The sequence below is a fragment of the Buceros rhinoceros genome, unplaced genomic scaffold (genome assembly GCF_000710305.1).
Source record: "Buceros rhinoceros silvestris isolate BGI_N320 unplaced genomic scaffold, ASM71030v1 scaffold12660, whole genome shotgun sequence".
Classification (NCBI taxonomy): domain Eukaryota; kingdom Metazoa; phylum Chordata; class Aves; order Bucerotiformes; family Bucerotidae; genus Buceros; species Buceros rhinoceros.
In genome coordinates, this window is record NW_010389088.1 from 41,438 (window position 1) to 56,196 (window position 14,759).

At 41.3% G+C, this 14,759-nt stretch overlaps 1 protein-coding gene across 1 annotated transcript in view; it reads right to left on the bottom strand.

Moving 5' to 3' along the window:
* CCDC34 (coiled-coil domain containing 34) overlaps positions 1–9,105 on the bottom strand; it is an 11,286-nt gene extending 2,181 nt beyond the window's left edge. Inside the window, exon 1 of the mRNA XM_010132859.1 lies at positions 9,001–9,105. Within this exon, the coding sequence (XP_010131161.1) occupies positions 9,001–9,105 (105 nt within the window). The remainder of the gene's footprint in view (positions 1–9,000) is intronic.
* Positions 9,106–14,759: the final 5,654 nt, after the last annotated feature.

Consider the following 14,759-nt stretch of genomic DNA (forward strand, 5'->3'; position numbering starts at 1 on the left):
CAGACACAAACACGCTCCAGTTTCAGTGCATATTCTGGAGTGTAAAAGTCCACAGAACTACAAAACAATGGAGGCCTTATTAATATGGTTTCATATTCATATGGTTACTGTTTGTAAGGCCTGTACCTGTGATAAAATTATTATTTACAACTAAGACCAATGAAAAAAATTATTTCATTCTGGAAAAAGAAGAAAGTTGAGATTCTGAAAGGCTTTTATACTAATAAAATGGAAACAAGATCTACCTTAACGTGAAACAAACCCTCCCATCCTTAAATAAGTTAAAAAGGAAAAATAATCTATTTTTGGCAAATTCTGTAGATAGTAAGTATCTCCTGCCTGAAAAACAAATAACCAATTGTCTAAGCTTTTCCTTCTCCTTCATCTAAAATCTTAATCTCTTTTTATTCAGAGCTGCTCTGTCCCTTCACTTCCAAATACTCCCCGCAACTCAAGTTTTGAGACAACGGTAGCTGGGACACATAAAAAAGCATTAATGTAGATGGGAGATACGCTAAAGCCAGGAGTTAAAACCATTGGCCAAGGCTTACAAAGATTTCACATCTTTTATTTGCTGGCTTATCCCTGTTGTACATGAAAGCAAGTTATAAAACTAAGGATCTTTCAAAACTAGAGTCTTTAGCTAAGCGTCTTATCATATAACAAGCATAAAAATAAATAAAGGAGAAAATTGAAAAAATAGGCCCCTTCCATGCCTAGGGGGATTGTTCAATAACGGACAACAATTATAAGCAGAAAATAGATTTAAAACCCTTCTAAGGACTGTACTAAAAACCAGAGAAGCTTCTTAAATTACGTACCTTTAATCACAATACTTCAGATGAGTTTAGCCACCATCTAGGCTGGCCTGAAGTTAAATTAGGTCCTATGTAAACAATGATATGCCGCACACGCTGCCAGGAAAGCCAGACTACCGCTAAGTTTTCCTTCCAGTGAGACATCCTTAAGATAGGGAGACTCCCTGTGGAACCGCAGACTTTGCAGCTGCCTAGAAATTATTCTGCCGACAAATCAGAAACGCTTCCTCTTTCTCTCACGCACAGAACAGCTTTTCCTTCGTGAAGTTGGCGTACACCACATTCCCAGCTGCTTTAATAACCTGTTCCATGTCAAGCCCCTGTCACCCTGGCCTTCCCAGCCTCCCCCTGTGCTACTTTCCCTTATAAAAGGCTATCAAAAATGCTAGGCATTTGTGTGTTAATGGACATGTTCCTCAGCCCTCCCCTCTCCTTCCATGTATACATGGGCTGTGGGAAATTATCCATATTTGTTTATGCTTGGTGTTGTCAGATTGGGTTTTAGAAATTCTCTTTGATCTTGTGTTCAAGACAGACATGATCTATTCACTAAACCACTAGTAAATTCACACACACTTTAAAATATGATTACAGGTATTACACAAATTAAGGTATTGATCGTAAAATAACCCATTACTCACTGCAAGAAAGGCTTGTTCTCCTGCCACCCCACCCAAGCCCGTTATTAAGGCGAAGCGATACAAACCCGCCCTGCAGGGTCAGCTCTGGGCTGTGATCCTATCAAGCCTCAGAACCCAACACGCCTGGCCTAGGTCAGTACTTGGAAATCCCCCACCCAAATCAAATCCAGCCGTCCTCAGAGCAGTGACAGCGACTCAGTAGGCAGCACGTGTCTCACCGAGTCAGTACCAAATCAACGTCGCATCGGCAGAACCACTAACTTTAAAGAAAAAACTGACCTATGTACACGTGGAGAATTGTCAAAGGAATTTACGATTTGAAGATGCATGTCACCTTCTTCCTGACAGAAGGTAGAAACATCAAAGGATTTTCCAGGCAGAAAAAAGCCCAATTGCCATTGAAACAGAGAAAAAAATCTATCCAACTGGAAGAAAATTCATGAAATACTTATTTCTGTATTTTCACGTCAATTATTACATGAGGCTGGAAAGGGTAAAGTGCAGAGCTGCTTTCTGTTCTGCATTTTCTATGTAGAGTCTTACTGAATTGAAATATTTTCAGAAATTAATGTTTGTTTTGTATTTTTAAGATACTTCTCGCAGAAATCCTTTCCCATTTTCCGTTCCGCATAATTTGACACCTTTCCATGATAACTGATGGTCCTATTTCACAGCTGTTTGCCCTGACAGCTACCATATTCTAGCATCATTTTATGCTGACCGATGGTGAAGTATAGTTAAAGTCCACACTGCCAACATCAGAACATCCACCCAAATTTCCCCATTTATCCTCACAATAATCCTGAACGTCAATCACATTTAAACTGCCTCAGAAATCTGGGTTGCTCGGCCAATTGTTATCAGTTTTTCAATTCAGCTCTGTTACACTGCTCAGTCACCAAGCCCAGCCCACAGAAATGCTTCTTTAGTCTCTCTGGAACTGGCATGCGAGAAGAACAAGAGGCTAGAAAGGAGGTCAGTGAAACAACACCAACCTGCAGCTGTCTACTGGCGGGCAGGTTCACAACAGTCACCCTGAATTCCTCCTCCACAAGTCTGTCTAAAACTCATTCTAACACTAACCGTGAGAAATTAGGTTACTGTACTCACAGAAATCTAAAGGTAAGTCTGGACACAAGTAAGATTCGGGTACGGCACAGAATTATACCTATGGCACTGGCCTTGCGCGACCTCACAGAGAACTTTTGTGTAAAGACACATCAACAGTGTGCTTGAAAAAAAGAGGGGGGAAAAGAAAAGACTGTCCTGTGAAGTACTCCAAGTCTAGGTGCTGAAAGTCCCACGATATGCAGGAAAAAAAACCTTAAGAAATTAAGCCCTGAGTTACAAAAAAAGAGTTTAGCTATGTACAGACAGGCTTGGGCACCTAAACAGAAAATTTAAATTCTTAAATGCAGTTGGATGCCAAGGTTGAAGATTATTGACGTTAGATATTTAAGCTTCCCTCACAAATACATTTCCTGACAGAGTTCAGTCTTGAAAAAGGTGACCATCTCAGCATCTCTTCCTAGTCTAAACTGTTGGCAAAAATCACCGCACATCAGGCTCTACCTCAAACGTAGCAGCAACCACAGCGGTGACTCAGAACAATAGTTCAGTAACCGAAGACAGGGAAGATCCGGATTTCATTCCCTCTCCACCTGAGGGGATTCAGACTAAGGTGTCCCACTGCAGGGAGAAGACTCCATCCACCAGGCTGCAGGCTGGGATGACAGGATTCTCTGCCTCTTCTGTTGAAGCAGTATCACTCCTCACAAAATAATTAACAACTCATTGGATGGAAGAAAGAGAGCACGAGCGAGCATGACTTTTTCACTTGAAAGTTGTGCTCAAGCTGCAGAACAACCTGTGCTCTGTAATCACAACAGTGAGGTAGAGCGTGCATTGAAGAAAGTCTTACTCCAGAGAGCTGGAATCTACGTCTCTGCTCTGGAAGGAGTCACACAGCACACCAAGAAAGGGAAGTCTGCTCCAAGAACATCGTCATTCACTATTTTACAGTGTGTTGGTTCTAGGCTTTCATACTTCTTGCTGTTTTTTCCTTCTTATTAAGACAATCAGCCTTCAGTAAATGGTAAAAACAAAATTTTCAATGAAAAAGCACCAAAGCAGAATTTTCCCATCCTGTATCTATTTTCCATTAAAATTATACTTTTCAGTAAGTAATGGGGACTTCATGAAAAAATGGACAATAAAAAGGTGAACATCCAAGTTCTATGATTAACACTTGCTTTGCTTATATTTACTTTTAAGAAAAAAAAAGAAAAAAGTGATGCCTTATCCTCTAATCACCAGTGCAGGAACTGTTTGAACACTACACCTAAAGTAACATTGGCATTAGAATAATGAGCTCTTGCAACTTTGCTGGCTATCGCATTAATACAGCAGTTAAAGACTAAAGACAAAGTTGTCAACAACCCAGGTTTCAGAATTACAGTTATTTTGGGATTCAAGCAAAACGCTTTTGAGATTTCAGTTATTCTTGTAAATATACATATCTCATAAACGTATGGAGTTTTGGCTGGGATGGGGTTAATTTTCTTCATAGCCGCTCCTGCGCTGCTATGTTTTGGTTTGTGACCAAAAAGTGTTGCTAACAGGACAGCAGCACTTAACAGCTTTGAGGCCTTTTCTGTTTCTCTCTCTGCCCAACACTGAGCAGACTGGGGGGCGTGAGAAGTTGGACACTGCTGGGAGGGTGGACCCCAACTGACCAAAGGGATATCCCGTGTTGCGGGACACATTGCTCAGCAATAAAAGCTGAGGGAAGGAGGAGGGAGCAGGGGGACGTTGAGAGTGACGGCGCTTGTCTTCCCAAGTTCACCCTTATGGGAGATGGAGCCTGGCTTTCCTGGCCATGGATAAACACGCCTGCTCACGGGAAGAGGTGAATGAATTCCGGGGTTTGCTTTGCTTGTGCATGCGGCTTTTGCTTTACCTGTTAAACTGTCTTTACCTCGACCTACGAGTTCTCACTTTTACCCTTCTGATTCTCTTCCCCATCCCACTGTGGGGGCAGTGCGGTGTGGGGCTGAGCTGCCTATGGGCGCTAACCCATAACAGTATCTAACACAAACATTTATACCTACACAAGTCACAAAGACTCCGCTGTGGAGAGGAGACTTTCAAAAGACATCACATATGTAGGTCCAGCGATCCAAAAAATTCCAAGATACGGTTCTGGGGTGTGAGGTGAGGGTGGTGGTTGGGTTTTTTAAACTTAGTGGTGGAGAAAACGGCTGAAGTTGACTGATCTGTTCAGTATTTACAGGGAGTCAGCATGTAAACACAACTGATAGGCTTTGAAGGTCTTTTTTTTATGATAATTTCTAGCCATTCTTTACCCTTCTTAGTTTTATTTTCAACAGAAAACTTAATTCCACTAAGAATGGTCCAAGTCCTTTCTGGCCCCTTCCAACACTTCATCTTTTGTCTGTCCTTGATACGTGAGCACCGTGTATTAGTTCAGAACGTTCTGCAGACTGCTCAGCTTCAGGCCTTACTGAGCACTGCAGCGTGTTAACCTGCAGCCCCACTGGATATATCCAACTTCTGAGAAAACATTCAGCTACAAAATCATTGTAGATGACATCAGAAGGAGCTACATATGAATGGATTTTCAAAATCAGCCCCATACCGAGTATTTTGCAGTCTAATATTTTAAGAGATTTTTTCAAAGGTTTAATCTAAGCCCTAGTTCTTGAATTTGAACAGAAATCTTGGAAGAATGTGGGAGCCAGGTCATTTTTCCCTAAAGGAAAAATAATCTTTTTTCCTGAGGTAATAAAGAACTGTTCGAAGGATATTAATAGTTTTTCAAGACTTTTACTGACAAAATAGCAGAAGAAACAACTTGCTTATTAATATAAAAAGTAGGCACGTGAGCTCGCTATGGGATCTTTATGCAGTGGCTGATTTTAAACACATCACCGTAAGAAAAAGTTGATAGAAACATTACAAAGTTAAACTGCCTTAGGAACCAACACAACCACACAACGATACACCTACCACTCCCAGCATAAAAGTAGTTCAGGTTCTACACTATTCACAAAAATAGATCTTTGTACTCAAAATTTAATAAAACTTATACTTAGCATAATGAATTACAAGTTCCCAATGGAGTTACCCCGTCTCAATGCAAAATAAATGACACAGGCAGATGTCAGATTGACCTGTTACCAGCTTTACTCCTCCTCAAAATGTTAATGCATTTGCCCAATGCACTAACCCTCAGTTAGTGTAACTTTAAAAATAAAAATTACAGAAAAGGAAAAAAAAACATGTCAAGGGTCAGAATGGACAGACAGAGAGAAAAAAAGCTGTCCCAGGCATTAATTCTAACCTGAAGGAGTGAGACAGTAATTAGTGCTCAATAGCTATTTCAGGCTTAGTTCTGTGATGAGATGGAGATCGAGGACATCAGTTCCTTTTGTTTTAAACCCCACAGTTCAGCTATGAGTTGCCTACATAGAGCTCCTCACCAAACCAGAGTCTAAATGCAGCAATTAGCAACCAAGCAAACATTTTAACATGCCAGAGGGATTAAGAGGGATTCTACTGGCTCTGCTGATCTCTGTCCAGTCCTGCATACCACACAAATCAAGGTTACTTTAATAATGAAAACATGACCCTGAACACCAGCTTTGCTTGCTCAGCATTTACCCTCCTCTTTTTTATCAGTAAATCTAACGGTAACTCAGAAATAACAGTTTTATTTACAGACAAAATCTTCTTAAGCTCAAGCAAATTTTTTTCTGGAATCAAAAGCATGTTTGGACATATTTTAGAGTTAAAATATTGATGCTCTGGTGACTTGTTAAAAACAGAGCTCTGTTACATCTAAAACAAAACGAGTCAAGTAGACAGTTTACTGTGTGACCACAAATGATTCAAACTTAGGAGAAAGTTAGACTATTTTTGTCCAGCAGAGATCTAGTCTTACTGAAAATTGTAAAGACATTGATAGAACCATGATAGGCCCTCATGGATGGTTTTATTAAGCTTTTAATTCCTCGAGAACTGCAAAATTTTGCCATATTTGCATAAAATAATTTCACATCTTAGAATGTTCTTTGATAGCTCATACGTCAGTATATTACTGCTAGTTCATTTACAACCTTTACAATCACAGAAGATATTTACATGGCAGAATATTAATTTGTTATGATTCCTTTATTTTCAAAAATAGTTTACATAAAATGATTGGAAGCATAAAAAAATTCATAATATATAGCTCTAAATATATAAAAATTAAAATGTAGAATAAAAAATGAAGCTGGCAATGAACAAAAAGAGCGGTCAAGCTTTCCTTCCTAACCTGACCCTAAAGGACCATTTTTAACAGTCAGAGCATCACAACTGACATCACCAAGCAACAAAACACAAGAAAACTGGCTGGCATACAGAAAACCAGCAGAATTCTTTTATGCACATACAAACACTCTCCTTCTGACATAAATGTATCTCACATTCACGGCATAAAGATTTTTCCAGCAGTGTCTCCTGGTGCTGAATGCTCAAGATGAAGAAGCAAGTTTTGTGTGTGCTCAGGCACCCCTTCCTTCCTTCGCCAGAACAGTACTCAGTGCCGGGAAAGGGTAGAGACTGGTGGAGACCGCAGAGGTAACGGTCCCGGAAGCAATCCCTCCTGTCAAGCAAAGCATCTCTGCAGTCCCCCCACAGGGGCTCAGTTAGGAACTGGTGAGTGCTTACTGCATAGTTCAGAGAATTCTCTGAGTTTTGCCTCAAGGAGCATCTCTTGATGCTTCTGGGAGGAAATGAAGTGAGCTTTGCCAAATACAAGATGTAAACACACTCCCCAAGAAAATCATAGCACCTGTCAATGCTCACGAATCTAACCTCAAACTTCACGTGAAACATTCACACAGTTTTAAACACCTTCTCAGTCTTTGAATTGACATATTTATCCTCCAGTCTGTGTCCAGATCGACAGCTAATCCTGTGAAAGCTTGAACTGCTAAGGCCTATGCAGCACAAAAGTTAATAGCTAAAGACAGTTACGCTTTTAAGTCCAGTTTGTTCTTGATTTGAGTGAGGTTTCCAGAAAAGACTTGCCAATGAATCATCTGATTTAAATGAAAATCAGATTGCTTTTGGTAAAAGCTTGGGACATGGCCTAAGGATGACCTTATTCTTCCAAAATATAATATGACAAAGTTCAGACACAAATATGTTCTTTCCCTTGTCCTCAGGGCTGATGTGATTACCATAAAAAAGACCTCCTATTCCCTTTGCCAATAGAAAAGAAGCAGTTAATGTGTAAATCCACAAAGACAGTCTTTGGAAAACCCGAATAGGTTGAAGTTTACAGAAGTTGAAGCAGGAGGGGGGGAGCAGGAGAACAAGTAAACTGCATTTTACAGGCAGCCCAAAATCTTTCAAGCCACTGAGTCACCTATAGTTTACTTAGCAGTTTAGGAGAGGCAAGTGGCATTGTTTATGCTGAATAATAAATCCACTCTTTGCTGTGTGCTATAATAAGGGAGGACCCTTTCTACATCCTAATAAATTCTTGGAGCAGGATTGGTTTTGGGGTGGATTTATGCCAATCACCCAGTCCACATTGAGACTAAAAGTAACAAGGTTAGAACCAAACACATGTTATGTCAGCGGTTCTAGACTGAATCTGAAGAAGGAGTTCTAAAATGGTGAAAACAGATGTATGTGGTCTGGATATCTAGCCTGGCTAACTCCATTGTGACATTTTTAGTCAAATTTCATTTTATTCAGAATCAGAAGTACAGAATGGTAAACAACTGGTATTGCTACAGACCAATCCACCCACAACTTAACAGGGGCTGAACAAGCCCAAGCTTCCCAAACGTTCCTATTTTTGCCCCCAAGTATATGTGCTTGCTTTGTGTAACATGGAGCTGCAGAGTGTCCCACTGAGGCCAGGATTCTGTCTGCTTCTGACTGAGGCGTGCCTCTCAAGAGAGCTTACAAAAAATGTTTGACCCCACTCAGATACGACTTTTTGGAAGAAGGAATTCTCAACTGCTAACTGTGGTCTACTGAGAATTTCCTGAATCTGCCCTCACACCTCAATTATCCCTCTAAACTCTACCATACTATTTGTCTGTTCACTGGTACTTAGCTAAAACCTTCTTCTGGCTCTGCTTGGTGCACAACACAGTTAAGACGTACACTTCACCCAGAAGGCTCGGACATTGAACCCTGGAAGTCAGAAAGGGTAGGGTGTACGGAGACCAGAACCCCAGCTGTAACTATGGGAGGCTACTGCACAAGATGTAGGCCAATTGACAGGCGTCTGACTGCTCAGAACACAAATCTCTTTGTACCTTACAAAAAAAAAAGAAATCAGTCTTGGAAAAATGTTGTTGATGGGTGGGTGTGCTTTTATGATTTTCAGTTAAAACAGCCATTCATTCAGCAAACTAAAACTATGGTTGTCCAAACAGTCTAAGTACTTTTACATAGGTTTACTTTTACTTCAGCATGATACGAGCTAGAATATTTGCAGTCAAAGCAATATTCACCTCTTCTCGTTTTTTCAGGACCCATTCCTTGTGCTTCTCTTCAGCTATCCTTTTCCTCCTTTCGCATTCTTGCTTCTGCTTCGTCTTCTCAAGCTGTATGTTCATTTCCTAAGCAAAGGAAAAGTATACCTCTTAAATCTGTGGTGACAACCTACACCACCAGTACACTCAACACCGGAAATAGCGCTGCAGTTAAAACACTGTAACCATTAGATTTTGATATTTTGCCCTCATTAAGGATTTGGAAAAAATGGATGACGGTCAGCACAGAGATATTATGAAATACAAACAACAGAAATGTGTAATTTTTAGAATATGAACTGGAAATATGTGTGTTAATTCAACATAACAAACCGGTCTCCAGCTTACTTAAATGCCCTTTTAGTCAGCAGCATCTCAGTTTGCAGCAAGACTCTTCTACAATACTTAAAATGTACATGGCATAGTGGATTCAGGAAGGCAGCAACAGCTCCGGGAAATAGTACTCTCCCGCGAGGGACTCACCTCCTAAACCATGTTTAAGAGAGACACCTTCTAGATTACATGTAGTACTGTGTGAATGCTATGGTGTGATACACAAGGATAAACTGCTTTGGTTCCTCTCCAACACCATGTGAGAAGACTGTGCACAAACCACATTTTCTGCATGAGACCGGAAATTATTTTGGTTCTACTTAAAACAGGTACAGACAATTACGACACTGGAATTTACGGGGAAAGTCATGAAATGGTGAATATGAACAGATCAGAACATACTCCTTGAACAAACTATACTGGAGTTACGGTGACCTCTAAAAGACCGTTCCAGAACCTTCCAGCGGTGGGTGTTCTATAAACAACAGGAGGTAGCCCACATAAACCAGCTGTATGTCATGTTCGCTTTACAGATAAAGTGAATCACAGAAAGGCGAGAACATTGCTCAAGGTCAAACAGTAAATCAGTAACTAAAGAGAGAAATGATCTAACTTCGATATGATTGTTCTAACCACTACCCAATACTTTCAATTTGATTTAAACAACACTATCATTTCATCAACTGCAACTACAAACATATTAATCAAGAAAAGATACAGCTCCCTCACCTAATCTTCCCACAGCCCCAGCATTCTGAACTGCTCATTTGCAAGGGGTCAAAAGGTAGACAGAGGGGAAAAAAAATGCTGGGACAGGGAAACCTACCCTGGGAAAGGACACTAGAGAGTTGTGTAACTACAGACAGAGCGGTAACAACAGTGCGCTTCATATGTAACCAGGTAGTCTGGCATACTTACACCCAGCACACGCCCCATCGTGTTTCACTACCTACATGTAGGCATACGTACTCAGGATGAAAATCAAGGTACCAATTATATAAATATGTTCTAATCCTTTAAACTCAAACCATTACCTGACAGTTAGATAAGCAAATATTATACAGCACCACTTCAACGAAGCATAACATTTAGCAAAAGAGAATGCACATAGCATAAATCACACCAGCCTTGTCAGACACAAACATTACAGAGGCCTAAGACACTAAAAAATAATGGACAAAACTACTTGTGTTTTCACAACCAAAAGAAAAATAAATAAATCTTGTGCTTGCTATCTTCTGTTAGACACAACATCAAGCCAATCAGATGTACTCACCTCTGCAGCTCTTGCTTGTAAGCGGGCACGTAGCTCCTTCTCTTTGCCAATGAACCATTCTTCCCATGGTGAAAGATTATCTTTCAAAGGGGACTCCTTCTTGCCCCCTGCTGTATCAGGGTCTTCAGCCTGCCTGAATTAAAAATGAGAAAAGCAAGAGAATTTTATCTGTAAAATATGTGATTGAAAAGTTCAGCCATCCTACTGCCTTGACAAATGACGTTGCTTTTATGGCATATTGTGACAACAATGACATCATTTTTCTACTTCTGTAGTGATTTTCAGAAGGGACAAATGGCATTTATAGCGTACCTCTGACCATCCCCCTTTTGTTCTACTTGTTAAATTCTAGCTTGTTGGTGGGTTTTCTTTCCCCTGTTCCAAACTGTGGGTCAGATTCAAGCATTACGTTTTATGAACTAAGCAAACCTGTCAAAGTGTCACCTTCCTTCTCACATACGGAAACCAAGGGAAAACAAGAGATTTAACACGAACATTCCCACCTCGGTCACTGAGCGGCTCCATGTGACCAGTGGCCTTTAGCATGAACCCAGCATAATCAAGAATATTTTTTCTTCTTTCAAGTCCTATAGAACTGGATTCATGGTTTCAAGCAACCTCAGCATTAAGAATCCATTCACTCTAATAAGTAAGGTTTTCTGCCCTAAAAAGCTTCCACAGAAAACACACTTAACATGGTCTGGATACAAAACCTGATGACATTAAACAAGGTCCTATCAGACTTTTAATAGAACATCTTGCATAACTCATAACTTCTTTGCTCATGAATAATGCAGCAATTCTAGCCCCGGGCCTGAAATATCTTTTATAATATTTTATACATGTACTATTTCGTAAGTGAAACAGTATATTAGGCTCTAAGACAACAAAACCTGAAAACATACCAATAGATTTCTTCATAAGAATTCATCTGCCTGTCTTTATTTTTCCTTAACAACAAAACAGTGAAACTAGACGTCAGTATTTCATACGGACATACGGGCTCTGGAAACATCTACCTACGTACACACTTCACCACAGTGAGTCGTTCTGTTTGCTGAGTTCAGCCTACAGAGAGGCATCCAAACGAGCACATCATGTTAATCTCTGGAATAAGTCCTTTAAGCATATCTGGTTTTTATCAATATAAAAGTATGCATTCACAGGGAGCACCAATACTCTGCTGCAAAACATCTTACAACTCAGTTATCTTTAGAATGTATTTCTGCGATACAAGGCATTTGGGGACAATGTTAGTGCTAAGGAGTTTTGTCCTACTCTTCCCCTCCCGCTGCTACCCACGTATGTGTGCGCGCATGCTTACAGGAGCCATGTTGGTATCATTCTAGCAGAAATGAGAACTATGAGAAACAGAAGAAACTTCCTCTGGGAACACAGCAGCCGAAACCCAGCTGCAGAACTATCGTGTGGGAAACTATATCTCTAGCTAACCTTTGTTTGATTAACTCTGACCAAAACAGTAACCACGTGGGGACTAATGCCTTTTATCCAACCACAGTGCCTTAAGAGATGCGTGCTGTCTGTGTGACAGAGACACCATCCAATCACCACGTAGCTAGTCGGGTGAACGAGAGTCTATAAATTGAGATGTATTGTAAACAATAAACGGGTCTCGCTACACACCCTATCTGCAGAACTATCGTGTGGAAAATTATATCTCTAGCTAGCCTCTGTTTGATTAACTCTAACCAAAACAGTAACTGCGCGTGGACTAACCTCTTTTATCCAACCATAGTGCCTTAAGAGATGCATGCTGTCTGTGTGACAAAGACACTATCCAATCACCATGTAGCTAGTCGGGTGAATACGAGTCTATAAATTGAGAAGTATTGTAAACAATAAACGGGTCCCACTGCACACCACATTGGCGTTCAGGTGATTCTTCCCACTCCAGCTCGCAGGCACGCCGTAAGAATATAGCATGCATCGCTACAGACCCGCTCGCTGGTCCAGCCCTGACGTGCCCAGGGGAGCTGAATCATGCTGAAACTAACCTGGAAAAGGGTTGTTTTCTCCATGGAAAACCAGCCGCCAAGCCTCTTTATACCGTGCTGCTACAGAGGTGTGGCACAGTGGAGCTGACAGGACACCCTGACACACAGACAGGGCACACGTGGCACCAGCGCAGGTCAAGCGCTCCTGGGCCCAGTGTTGTCCAAGATGTTCTGCTGCACTCCGGGGCTTCCATGCTACAGTGTCAGCAAAGACCAAAACTTTAATGGAGACAGCTTTGAACAGGCACATAATATGGGATTCAGCTTCAGAATGCATAATAACCAGTTCTGTAGAAAATAACTCTCCGAAAGGTTATCAGAGATAGGGATAAAAGCGTTACACGTTCAAATGCAGGAAACCAACGCAACCCTGCCCAGACTTGACGTTTTGGGCAGGGATACTTCCTCAAGACATTCTTTTGCTGCGCTTGATTTGCATTACGACACCTCGTACTACAATAACGCTGACATATTAGACCAACCTGGGGAAAAGCATTCGTAGAAGGAATGAATTAAGAAAAATAATATTTACTATGTGTTTTCTGTACCAGTAAAATTGAAGCTGTTAACTTCTCAAAAAAATAAATCACAGTAATAAATTAAAAACTTATCGTATACAAGTAAGAGAAAACAAAGATTAAACAGAGGAAAACACAAGCTCCATATGAAGAAGTGTAAGGAGGAATATTTCTCCTCTTCTGCAGCACTGTGTCTAGAGCTCTCGGACTGCACCAGAGCATGGAGGGGAGCCCAGTCCTTCTCAGCATGCACCCCAGCTACCGGTCACACGCTCCGTGGCACACCGACGATGTGTTTGGAGCCACAGAGACTTTGACCTCATAGGACCCTTCTCTGAAATGATCACAGCTACAACCTTCCTCAGAATAATTAAAATAACAGACTTCTTAAAGTACCACATTCTCACATGACATGGCAGAACAGGGTGAAGGGTTGAACCGATGATCTTAAAAGCCTCTTCCAACCAAAACAATTCTGGGATTCTAGTTGAAGATGTCCCTGCTCACTGCAGGAGAGTTGGATTAGATGACCTTTAAAGGTCCCTCCTAACCCCTTCTCCGATTCTGAGTCTCTGATTTCAAGTGCACGTTTGTTTTTAAATAAGTATCCTTCATCAGATTAGTCACATTTGGCATTAGAATTGAAGTCTGATTAAGGACCGTGATTATCGTTTACCATATATTCAATTAATTCATGCCATCAGGCATAACACTGATCCATAAGGAAAGCCTGAAAATGCCTAACGTCGTTTCACAAGGCCGCCTTTTCAGCCGTTCTCTTCTGCAAATACTGCATTTCCCAAGTTAAACATCTGCCTGTGGGTGATTTGTGTGTAGTTTCAAGAGGACAACAACAACAACAAGTCTTTGAGGGAGTGTGTGCATACGTGGAGTGGCTGTGCAAGATGAAGCGTTTTTTATTATTACACTTTGGAGATCTTGGCAGTTACACAGGGAAGCTGCTGTACGAGCCTTGGGCAGATGCCCACTGCAGCACAAGCAGCAGTGCTACTCAGCAGCAGCGTCTGCACGACAGCAGTACCTATTGCGCCCGTGGAGTTTAACGAGGTTGTTCCCACTCAGGCCCCAACAGAGGTGCCTTCAGTAGCATCTTACCACTGCCAGGGGTTACCGCAGCAACAGGACCAAAAACCCAGAGCTGTTTCAAGCAGCACCTCAAGCTGCACAGACACACAGTAGTATGAACACAGCGCTACAGAACTTCGAGGGATGTGAACAAATTTGCTTATTGGAAAGGAGCAAAAAGAGAGTAACAACCCAAAACCAGAGGGACCATGAACTGGCCAAAATCCTTTTCGCTCTGAACTGGATTTGAACGCTTTTGCTGGACTTTAAGCACCTTTTTCAAGAAATGCTTCTAAGACAAGTAGCGCAGTGCCTATTCCTTCAGTGCTCTCCACTGAAGTTTGAAAACCACACTGCAGCCCCGTGACCTTCCCGTAGACCACTGGCACTTTTAGGTCAGTTCAGTCTTGCTAACTACATCCACCATCAGTTACTGCAAACGTCATATTCCGGGCACCCCCTGCTGCGACAAAGGGAGGAATGAGAATTATCTGTTCTCCTGTCAAGCAG